This window comes from Sorex fumeus, unplaced genomic scaffold (assembly GCF_029834395.1).
Source record: "Sorex fumeus unplaced genomic scaffold, SorFum_2.1 ptg000021l, whole genome shotgun sequence".
In the NCBI taxonomy this organism is placed as follows: domain Eukaryota; kingdom Metazoa; phylum Chordata; class Mammalia; order Eulipotyphla; family Soricidae; genus Sorex; species Sorex fumeus.
The window spans coordinates 4607510-4620190 of NW_026606078.1; the positions used below are offsets into that span (position 1 = coordinate 4607510).

At 40.6% G+C, this 12681-nt stretch overlaps 2 protein-coding genes across 2 annotated transcripts in view; both read left to right on the plus strand.

Moving 5' to 3' along the window:
* Positions 1-7483, plus strand: part of SLC35F3 (solute carrier family 35 member F3) — a 631678-nt gene extending 624195 nt beyond the window's left edge. The window contains exon 9 of the transcript XR_008792318.1: positions 7351-7483. The gene's annotated coding sequence lies outside the window, so the exon portion shown is untranslated. The remainder of the gene's footprint in view (positions 1-7350) is intronic.
* Positions 7367-12681, plus strand: LOC130022808 (cytochrome c oxidase assembly factor 6 homolog). The gene is made up of 2 exons (XM_056113595.1): positions 7367-7510; positions 12326-12681. The coding sequence occupies exons 1-2, from the start codon at positions 7367-7369 to the stop codon at positions 12419-12421; spliced, it is 240 nt and encodes a 79-aa protein (XP_055969570.1). The 3' UTR covers positions 12422-12681.

A 12681-nucleotide genomic window follows, 5' to 3' on the forward strand; every position in this document is an offset into this window, starting at 1 on the left:
GATAAGGGGTTAATATCAAGGATATACAAGGCACTGGTTGAACTCTACAAGAAGAAAACATCCATCCCATCAGAAAATGGGGCGATGAAATGAACAGAAACATTCTCAAAGAAGAAATTTGAATGGCCAAAGGCACATGAAAAAATGCTCTTCATCACTAATCATCAGGGAGATGCAGATCAAAACAACAATATCATCTCACACCACAGAGATTGGCACACATCCAAAAGAACTAAAGCAATTGGTGTTGGTGTGGATGTAGAGAGAAGGGGACTCTCCTTCACTGCTGGTGGGAATGCCGTCTGGTTCAGCCCTTTTGGAAAACAATATGGACTTTTCTCAAAAAATTAGAAATTGAGTTCTCATTCAACCCAGAAATACCACTTCTGGGAATATATCCTGGAGATGTAAAAAAAATTACAGTATAAATGATATCTGCACTTGTATGTTTATTGCAGCACTATTTACAATGGTCAGAATCTGGGAAAAACCTGAGTGCCCGAGAACAGATGACTGGTTAAAGAAATTCTGGAATTTACATACAAGTGGTACTACATGGGAAGCATCATGTTAAGCGAAATGAGTCAGAAAGAGAGGGATAGACATAGAAAGATTGCATTTATCTGGGGAACATAAACTAACAAAATAGGAGACTAACACCCTAGAGTGGACAAGATTAGTACCAGGAGTTTTACTCCATGGCTTGGAGGCCAGCCACACACTCTAGGGGAAAAGGGAGCTCAGATGAGAAAGGAACACCAAATTAAGGGTGTTGGGAGGATCCTCCCAGGATGAGAGAAGCATGCTGAAAGTAGACTATAGACCAAACATGATTGCCACTCGATTCCCCTTTTGCAAACCACAACATTCAAAAGGAGAGAGAGAACAAAAGGGAATACCCTGCCACAGAGGCAGGGTAGGATGGGGGGTGGGAGGGTGGGAGGTTATACTGGGACCCGTGGTGGTGGAAAATGGGCACTGGTGGAGGGATGGGTGTTTGATCATTGTACAATTGAAACCCAAGCACAAAAATTTGTAAATCTACAACTGTACCTCATGGTGTTTCACTAACAAAAATTTTTTAAAAATGTAAATGATGTAGAATGGGCACTGTGGAGGGATGGGTACTGGATCATTGTATAACCAAAACCCAAGCACAAAAATTTGTAAGTCTACAACTGTAACTCGTGGTGTTTCACCAATAAAAATTTTTTAAAAGAAAAGAAATTCTAGTACATCTACACAATGGAATACTACATAGTTGTTAGAAAAGATGAAGTCATGAACTTTACATATAAGTGGATCAACATGGAGAGTGTCATGCTAAGTGAAGTGAGTCAGAGAGAGAGGGACAAACATAGAATGACTGCACTCATTTGTGGAATATAAAGTAATATAATGGGAGACTAAGACCCAAAGATAGTAGATAGATGGAGATAGAGATAATACCTTACCTTACTTTAAAGATAAATGAAACCACATTATCATACTGATAAAGAACAAGTACTCATTAAAAAAAGAAAAAGACTAGTTATTTTAACAGTGCTTCTTTAATTCCAACACATCTATTTTTTGTCCCTGTTTTTCACTTCTTGGACACATAGCTATGTTTTACAGTTTATAGTGTCAAAGAGTTTCCACTACCTGCATCCTAGTCATGAACAGTTCTCACTTTTCGTGTGTGCATAGAGACCATAGCTCTAGCATCTAACTTTGTAGTGTGTCTGTGACCAGGAATATGTCTGTTCAGAAGAGTCAATCTTAACATCTAGAATTCAAATATAGGGGCGTAGGATAACTCAGATCTATTTAACAGCATTTTCTTAGTAATGGAAAAAAGTGAGCTCTTTGTACCTAAATACAAGTTTGGCTGAATTTCTCAGTACCAGCGGCTTTTGTCTCTTTTGTAGGGACCCCCCACACACACACCACAAAAGAAAAGAATTAAACAAGACAAACATTGGAGAAAAAAGAGATGCTCTAAAAGCTCAGTAACACTTATAATACTGGTAGAAAAAGATATTGGTGACTGAATCATAAGTGATTATGAGGATTGGAACTACAGATTTACAAAAGTCTTTAATTTATCTTAATTTCTGTTTGTCCTAAGTGTTGGACTCTTGGTATCTGTGTTGCAAACATAATGCCCAAAAGTAGAGAGAGAGGGTGTGGGGGAAATTGTCTGCCAGGGATGCAGGGGGATGGTGGGAAAGCGGGGGTATACTGCGGAGATTGGTGGTGGGGAATGTGCACTGGTGGAGGGATGGGTGCTTGATCATTGTGTGATTGTAACTCAAACATGAAAGCTTGTAATTGCATCTCACGGTGATTCAATAAAATTGAATTTTAAAAAATGTGTTTGTCCTTATATAGGTGAGTTGATTTTTAAAAATCAAGTGTTTTAATGTCTTAATAAGTTTAAGATGAATGTGTTATGATTTAATTGGCAGTTTTTTTTCCTTTCTTGATGGTTCACAAAACACTGGTGCAAATTATAATCTATGCATTGGTGAATACAGCAATATTTAATTTAAATGACTTCCTTTAAGATGAAGTGAAATAAAGAGCAGGAAGCATGAAATTGGAATTCAAGGTTTCTAACTAACAGACAAAACTCATAAAACAGGTGAAAAGGAAGAATTTAGAAAGAGAAGCTATTATGAGGCAAAATAAGTTATGCATTCAGTTTTGAAGTTATTGGAATCAGGGAATGCAAACACGTGGAGATCCACTGGGGGCTTGAAAACAAAAATCTGACATAAAGGTTCTCTTAGGACTAAGATGCTTTTCATCTTTCTGATATTGGTATTACAAGCTGAAGCATGACAGTATATTAACTCAGCAAAGAAAACAGAAAACAGAGGAAGGAAAGAGAAAAAGAACAAAAGAGATGAGAAAGAGAGGAGAGAGGAGAGAAAGAAAGAGAGAGAGAGACAGAGAGAGAGAGAGAGAGAGAGAGAGAGAGAGAGAGAGAGAGAGCTTTTGGACCATGACTAAAGTTAATGAAAGGAAAAAGGCAAGGAGGTAGCAGATACAAATTCAGAAGGATCACTTCTGTGACACTGAAGTCAAAGGAATTTCTCCTGATTGTGTCCCTGAGTAGGTGTCTGTGATAATTGCTTTGTAAAACAGTACAGCTTATAAATAAAAGTCTGTGGGCAGCAACAGAAAAACAACACATACGTTTTCAGTGCTACTGAGTCTGTCTGGCCCTGCCCACCAGTGGTTTGGGGATCTACTTAGTTCAGACTACAGAACACCCACACAAAATTTCCTCTGGATGCCAACAGCCAGCACGTCTTCCACCTCTTCATGCTGACTTCTCTTCGCCTCCTCTCTCCTCCAAACATAGGCTGGGAGATTACACCCTCTCTGTATCAAGACGGCACATTTGAAATTGCCTGTGGCACCCACATTTTTTCATTTGCCCATAATCTTTGGGATTGTATAAGGTAGATTTGGTCTTTACAATTACCTCTGGCATTTTTTTTTAATCTCAGTATGTGAGATATAAAGAAAAGTCCCAAGGGAATGTCAAAAGCTCAAAGGCAATAGAAACAAAGAGCAGAACTGGTCTTCAGTAGGAAGTTGTCACTGGGGAAGGGTAGGGGGATGAGTTAGAAAAGGGAACTCTAGGACAATTGGGAAGGGAACAATATTTTTATTTATTAGTTTTTCAGTTTTAAACTTACAGGAGTGGAAATCTATGGTATCAGTTCTTAGGTTGAATTGCTTTGTTTTTTTAATATTAAGACTCAACATGTTATAATAATAATATATGTAACATGCAATGGCATTATGTAACTTCTGGTCATTGCTGCATCATATTTTACAGTATGATTATACACAGTGTACCCATGCTATTTTTTTATGAGTTTGGGGTGCTTCATGTTCTTAGCTATTACACTGAGATTAAGAGTTTTACAAGATATCCAAGAGATTTTATAGAAAGTATGAGTCTTAGTGAACTAGTTTTTAGTTTACTAGAATCTTACTAGAATCTTATGTATGAGTTTTCTTTTTGCTTCATCTTATTACTGTGAGACTTTTCATTATACCTTGGTTTGGTAGGTCTCTAATCATACTGGACTGTGATTTTCATGTTATTTCTGTGATTACTGGTTTGGATGTGTATTTTTTTAGATTGATCATTTAGGACCATTTTTAAAGTTAGGCTCTCCATTTCTTTTTGATTTTGGGGTGATGTTTATATATTTGGAGTACCCATTTGTTTTATATTTCTCAATTTTCTTCTCCCACTTTATGGTACACAACTGCAATGCAGCTGAAATAATTTATCTTTTCTTTATGGCTAAAAAAAATTCTTCTTAACCCAAAAGTCACAAAAACAGTCTTCCTTCTAGGTCCACATAATTGACTGGAAATCCTTGGAACCAGTCAGATGTTTTGAAACAGAGACTATTTTAAACTATTGGAAAGTTACTGTGGAACATACAACATATATCTGTAATACTCTGAACAACTGGGAAAGCTCCCACAACCATATATTAACTAGTCCTGCAGGAAAATATATAGTCATGTAAGTGATACATAAATAGCAACTTTTTACTGAATCCTATTTTTCATCAAATGAGTTCTAACATTGGTGCTTTGGAGGACTAGGGTTTTTGTAGTTAGTAAAAATAAAATAAATTAAACTCATATTGGTATTATTGATACCAACAGTATTATTTCAAAGTTAGGAGGAACTTAATGGTGAAACCTGGAACTGTAAAAGTGTGAATGACGATAATTTACTACTGATTCAAGCTATTCAATGGCTTTGAGCTCTGGGATCACTCTGGTCAGGATCACTTCTGGCTGGCTAAGGGGACCATATAGTTTGTTGTAGATAGAACCTGGTTGTTTTGTGCAAAGCAAACTTCTATCCACTGTACTATCAATTCCAACCCCCTCTTTTTTATTCTTTTTTTGGTGTTTGGGCAACAGTTGGTGGTGCTCCTGATTCCTTGCTGAGGGATCACTTATGGTGGGTTTGGGAGATTACATGGGGTGCCAGTGATTAAACCTGGGTCAGTTGCTTGCGAGGCAAGCACCTTGTTTGTTGAACTATCTTTTTGGCACCTCTTTTTCTCATCGTAAGTACAGAAAAAAAAAAAACTTTGTTAATATCACCCAACATGGGAGCTGGGGAGATAGATCAAAGGGTTAGGGGCATGTTTTTATGTAGGAGGCCTAGATTTGGTCCCTCAGCACCTAAAAAACAAAAACCCACCCAACATACAAATAAAACATATAAACTTACAATTATTTAACTTCAAGTATAGTTTTCCTAACTCAGAAATCATCAGACTCTTTATATCAAGCTTCCCTTTATAGATATATTTTAGAGGTAATGAGTAAACTCTGGTAACCAATGCAATCCAACACTTGAGCCCATTAACTATTACAAAAAATACTTTCCACATTGTAGTTCGTTGATGGTACTTCATACAATTACACTGAAATCAGTAACATTGAATTTAGAAAGGATCCAACACTAGCACTATGTGAAGAGCTGTAATTGATTGAGTTTGACAAGCATTTAGGAGGACTAGATGAAGTAGTCGGAAACTGTTAAATTAGACGCCAAAAGACTGGCCTTTATCATAAACGTGCTTTAAAATAAACAGGGGCCCAAGCGATTGTGCAGTGGGTAGGGAATTTGCCTTGCATGCAGCCAAGCCGGATTTGATCCTCAGCATCCCATATGGTGCCCTAAGCATCACCAGGAGTAACTCCTAAGTGCAGAGCCAGAGTAACCCCTGAGCATCTCCAGGTGTGACCCCAAAAGCAAAACAGCCTAAAATAAATAAATAAATAAAACAGTACAGCGAAGAGGGCGCTTGCCTTGCAAGTACTACAAATATTAATCCTCCCCCACTTTCCTGGGCAATTTGTACTACCTCTGGCAAATTTCAGCTGCAAGTCCACAGATTCTAGCTGGGAATCCTAAACCAGGGTCAGCCCCCGCAAATACTCATGTCAGAGGACTGTAGCTCTGCCTTTATACTCCTTTGTTAGAGGTCTCCAAGATAACTTAAATGACTTTTCCATGTACCGATGAGAGAGACGAAGGAAATGACTTTCCTTCCTCCCTGTTAAGGGAGGAAGGAAAGCTGATGGCGGGAAATGGACGAGGATGAAATTTCAAAGTGGGATCTGGGAGATCAGCCTCCCGGGGTCTTGCCTGGGTCACTGCTTTGTTCTGGAACCGTTTCTTTTATTTATTTTTCTAAGATGCAAGGAGCTAAACGTTCATGACTCGACAGCTTACTCCAGTTTCCTCAGCTGGAAACTCTTAAAGTCGCTTTGTTGGGCACATAAAGTCTTTCAGGCTGCGCTGTGTGAAAAATTAGCATTAAATTTACTGAATCCGGGCCGGAGCGATAGCACAGCTGGTAGGGCGTTTGTCAACCCGGGTTCGATTCCCAGCATCCCATATGGTCCACCTGAGCGCAGAGCCAGGAGTGACTCCTGTGTATCACTGGGTGTGACCCCCCCCCAAAAAAAAAATAATCACTGAATCGTCAAAGCAGTGAAAACGAAGGGCGGAGGAACCGGCACATCCAGATCAACGCCTTCCCCGAAGTGAGCCGGTCTCCGCCAGTCTCCACCTCACGTCCTCAAGCTCCGCCTCCTTCGCAGGAGACACGGAAGCTACCGTGCCCCGGGCGGGAGTAGGACCGGAAGTACCGCCCCCTGAACTGCAGACGGTATCTCGTTAGGGTCATTCCGGGGCGGGGGGCGTTGCTCTGTCGAAGTGGGAGAGTACGAACTTCACGCCGGCGAGGTGACCCTGCGGTGCCGGCAGTGGGCACTGCACCCTCCCTTGTTTGTCTGTTGGACGCCCGGTGCGGAAGGGAACGGCGGCTCTGGAGGGGCTGGGGCTGAATAGGCTGGCTGGCGGGTGCCCGCGAGGCAGGCGTGGAACTTGGACCCAGGAGGTCTTTGGCTCAGCGAGCCTCGGCTTCTGGGAAAACCTGGTAGCATTTTTTTTCCTGCCCTGCAACACTAACCCCCGTGCATTTGTTTGAACTACTTCGGTACAAACAAAAACGTGGAGAACGGGGCGCCGTCCTCTGGTTAAACACCGAGGGGGACACAGGGTTTTTTAAAAAGCGACAGTCAAGGAGGACTGTGATCCTAACTCACGCTTTCTTAGATATTCGATTTGCATGGGTGTAGCGAATGAGCTTCAAATGGATTTTTAGGGTAACGTATTTCAGCTACATCATGAGAGTCCCGGAGTCCAACATCAAAAAAAAAAAAAAAAAGGATTGTTGGAGGGAAGATTTTAACCCAGATTTCTAGGGCATTGTTAATGGCAAATGTTGTTTTGGCCAACAGCTTGATCGCAGCAGGAATGGCAGCACCATCAATGAAAGAAAGGCAGGTTTGCTGGGGAGCTCGGGATGAGTACTGGAAGTGTTTAGATGAAAATTCAGAAGACACTTCTAAGTGCAAGAAGTTAAGAAGTTCATTTGAGTCAAGTTGTCCCCAACAGTGGGTAAGTCTGTTGAGTTTGTTCAAAGCCTGGACAGGAGCGCTGCAGGTCACCAGATTCATGCTCCTCCACATACTTTTGCCCTTCACATATGCTTCCTGTGCCTGTCATGCAAGATAACGGATTTGGGATAACTTGTCTTCAGCCTCATGTACCAGAAACTTTATCATAAACCAAGTCGACTTAATACTAAGGCCCTTTCTCTATGCATGCCATTGTAATTCACTACCCTAGCTGCTTCATCTCTAGCAGCCACTGATGTTCTGAAATAATTCCCTGTGTTTGTCAAATGTCAGTCAGTGCCAATTTTGAGTTTTTTGTCTTTTCTTGCTCGTTTTATTTTTTTTCCCAGTGCTACACACTCTTCCAGTGTAATTTTTTTCTCTAGCAATCCCTTGAACATTTAATGCCCAGTTGTTATCTCCAGCTCCTGGTGGAGCTTGAGGAAACATGTGGTGCCAGGGATCAAACCTAGGTTGGCCACAAGCAAGGCAAAATGCATTATTCACTGTACTGTCTCTCCAGCTCCTGATTTTGGGACTGAGGAGACTAGGATAACAGTTGAAAGATGGTGGAGTCAGTGAGTTTTTGGCACCAATAAGAAACCAAGAGGGAAAGTGAAAAAGTAGTGATTGGAACATGTCACTGTCACTGTCCTCCCATTGTTCATTGATTTGCTTGAGCGGGCCCAGTAACGTCTCCATTGTGACAACTGTTACCGTTTGGCATATTGAACACGTCACAGGTAGCTTGCCAGGCTTTGTTGTGCGGGCGAGACACTCTCGGTAGCTTGCCAGGCTCTCGAGAGGGGCGGAGGAATCGAACTCGGGTCGGCCATGTTGGCTGCGTGCAAGGCAAATACCCTACCCGCTGTGCTATTGCTCCAGCCCATTGGAACATGAAATGTTCAGAATTGGGATCATGAAAGAATTGTGGTTGTAGTTCTCCACCCAGACCCCCCATCTTCCAGTCGGTAGGCATCACACCCACCAGCTGCCGCCAGTGCCAGGTTGGTCCCATCAACGGCCAAGACCCAGAGACCCACCTCCCGGAAGCGTGCGGCCACATTTGCGGCTGCACGACATTATTTATTTTTTTTTATCACTTTTTTCCTTTGGAGAACCTGGCAGGCTACCAAAAGTATCCTGCCTGCACGGCAGAGTCTGGCAAACTTCCCTGTCGTACTCAATATGCCAAATACCAGTAACAATGATGGGTCTCATTCTCCTAACCCTGAAAGAGCATTGAAATGGCTCTTTTAAAATCTCAGGGCTAGGAAGAAGGACATGTTACTGGTGCCTGCTCGAGGCAATTGACGAACAACAGGATGATTGTGATCGTAGTTGTTGATGAGTACAAGATCTAGGCCTTGACCTTGGGAGTAAAACTGGTTGGAAGACAAGACTAGTGAAGTAAAATGACTGTCTCTTGAAAACTTGGAGAAAAGTGTAATAGAAGGGTGATTTAGTACATTATATATGATTCTGGGTACCCAAGAATTAATGGGTACTGCTGGAGAAAATGGAAGCCAGAAGCCAGCAAAATTATGAATGAGTCCAACAAAGATGGTTAGTGGTATTACAACAGATATTTTCTTTTGCTTCTGTAGTATTTGATGATAGCCACTTTGCCATTTAAAATTTTTATATGAGAAGATCGACAGCTAGATAGGAAGAGGAAAAAAAGCTTCATTTGGGTGTATTCTGTGTGAGACATTTTGTTTTCATTTGCTTTGATTTTCATGGGCTCTTGTGAACTACTACTGTATCTGCTTAGAAAGGCAAAATTGTTCAATATTAACTAACCAGCATAGCGATAGGGTAGAGTTTTGATGCAGGTCTTTATTGTTCCAAAGTTTGTTTTTTTATATATAACAGTCACAAAAAATAAGGCTATCAACAAAACCATTGAGATTTATAATCAATAGTTGAATCATGAAACATTATGTTATTTTTTTACATAGACTTAACTAATGTGCTGTCACAAGAAAGGATTTATTCTTCTCTAGCACTTTATTTCCTGTAGGGCACTCATTAGACTAATTTGAACTAAAATCCAGTTTTAAAAAAATTTTGATTGTCATTAGGGCCACAAGTGGTGCTGGGTGGGGTCATGTGCTCTGCATAGAACCCAGGGCCTCACACATTCAAGACTTATTCTATCTCTTGGACTCTATGCCCTGCCTGATTAATGGTCTAATTTGAAGTTCCCACCAAGTCATAGCTTAAGAAGAGGAAGAAAAAGCAAGGATTCTTTTTTTTTTTGGGGGGGGGGGGTATATTTCTTTTTTATTGGATCACTTTTTAAAAAAATTTTATTGAATTTTAGCATCATTCAAGTCTTTCAAAATTAAACAACATGTAGTATATTTTATACTGATATGAACTTCAAATTTTTTCCCTACATACCTTCAAAATGTTCCTAAATTCCCAGTATTTTGGCATTCATTGATTTGGCTCATTCAGAGGACATATATATATATATACATATATATAACGTAATATATATGTTATATGTATATATGTGTGTGTGTTTATTATATATATACACATATATATATGGTATGGATATAAAATTGGTTTACATACCCACCACCAAAGTGCAAGATCCTTTCACCAGTCTCATCTTCTCTGCACCATATTCCATGTCCTTCTCAACAGCCTTACTTCTGCTCTTAGAGAAACTTGTGTGTGTGTGTGTGTGTGTGTGTGTGTGTGTGTGTGTGTGTGTATGTGTTTACATATACCCAGCAGTGCTCAGGGCTTACTGCTGGCAAAGGCTCAGGGGACCATATGGAATGTTGGGGATCAAACCTGTGTCAGATACATGCAAAGCAAGTGCCCTGCCCACTGTACTTTGGCCCTCATAGGAAACCTTTCTGCAGATAAGAAAAGCCTCTCTTTTTTGGCTTCTAAAAGGCTGCTGCCATTGTACTTGGCAATAATGTGAATTTACAAGCTGTTACAACACTTAAGTAATGTTGTACTATAGTAGTGGGGGTGGGGGTTGAGAGGGGGAGAAGATCCCGGTCTGAGTAGATAGTTAAAATTATTGAAGTAGAAACTATAGAAGAAAACTGGTGAGGAGCAAAGTATGACAGGGTGGGATGGAAATATCAATAGGAATTCTACAAAAATTGTCCATTAGAGAAATGATAAGAGTTACAATGACCACATTTCTCTGGTCGCTTTTATACACCTGTGCCATCGCAGTTTGCCTCAGACCACTTGGAGGTAAGTCTGTAGCTCAACAGATTAGCAGGGTAACTGCACAGCAGAGGAACTATGGGCTTCTCATCAAAGGGAGGGAATTTGGGAAGGCTGGAGTTTAAACAAAAAACTAAATTGGATTTAAGTCCCATTTTCCACATATATACTGAAGGTATATATGTAGAAGGTTCAGAGTTCCTAACCTTATTTTTTGCTTTTTGGGTCATACCGAGCGATGCACAGGGGATAGTCCTGGCTCTGCACTCAGGGATTACTCCTAGCAGTGCTCGGGACCTTATGGGATGCTGGGGATCGAACCTGGGGTTGGCTGAGTGCAAGGCAAATGCCCTACCCGCTGTGCTATTGTTCCAGCCCCCCCACCACCACCCCAAATCCCTAACTTTAAGTCCTGCACCTGGATTAGAAAGCAGGGCTGCTTCTCTGTACCAGGTTTCTTAGATCCTCTTTGAAAACATGGGTGTTTCATTCTCACTGCTTCAAAGAGTAAATTTTCTGATGATCTGTTATTATAGACAACAAGGCTTCTTGGTGAGTAAGAAAGCAATCACTCAAAGTGGTGCAATAGAATACTTCATCCAGACACCTGATAACAAAAATGTGTACCGTGTCTTTAAAACCACACTATGAACTTAACATGGCATGTTTCTTATGTATATTTCTTTTTTAAAATTTTTTTATTGATCCACCGTGAGATAGTTACAAAGCTTTCATGTTTGATATTCAGCTATACAATGATTGATCACACCAGTGCAAACTTTCCACCAGCAATATCCCCATTATCCCCTCCACTTTCATCCCAGTCCTTACCCTGCCTCTTCAGACAACTGGTCAGATACTCTCTCTAGTTTTGGGCATTATATTTTGCTCCGATATTCCCACCATCATTCAAGCCTGTCTTCCAGGGTCAGACGCTAGATCATTTATTTTCCATTGCTCACTTTGCATTATCAGGAAAGCTCATGCAGCAGCCACGCACTTTGTAGGAATAGTCCTGATAGCCACATACCATGGGCCATGCTTGCAGAAGCTCATGGTCACCGGGATTCCATCTGGAGAAGGTGGGGAGAATGCACCTGGTCCATCGGGGGGGTCCCAGAGATATCAGCTCGGTATGTGGCCAAGAGAACTCCCCGGTATTGTGGTGCCTGCCGGGATTCTTCACTGCTGAGTGTGGCAAGCGGGCGCTGGGGGTCTTGTGTACATTTCTCAGGAAGGTTCCTGATTTACTAAGTGCTCAACGGGATACATAAACCCAAAAAGGTTAAGATACAACCATCTACGCCACTTACTACCCAAAGTAGGCAATACTGTCTGGGGGAGGGACGGAATAGATGTCCTGAGGGAGGGGTGGGCTTTCTGTTGTTGCATAAAGAAGGAAGATTTCCAGAGGGTTCAGAGTAATTTAAGAGGGAAGTAGACCAAATACTTTGGAAGCCTCCAGTCTACATCCACTAAAAATTTTTTATAAGAGTTTGCTTATATTCTAGAATATAATTTGCTTATGTCTTTATATTGAATACTTTTTAATATTTAAGTGCTGTTAGCAAAGATGCATAACTTGCTCATATTTCAAACATTTTCTCAACAGATAAAATATTTTGATAAACGAAGAGACTACTTAAAATTCAAAGAAAAATTTGAAGCAGGAGAGTTTGACCCTTCAAAAGCACCTACAAAGTCCTAGGCTATTGCTGAACTTTTTAGAAAGGTTGGAACTCTTCTTTCTGGACATCCAAGAATGATCCACTGACTGGGACAATACTAGATTGAATCATGGTAAAATCAATATTGGTTTCCATATGCATAATTCTTAATAATTAAAACTGACCAAGTAACGAGAGTCCATTATTCAAAGTATGAAGAACTAAAATAAATGGTATAAGATATGCATATTTTTCATTAGGAACGAAATGTGTATATTAAGAAAATAAATTAAAGCCTATT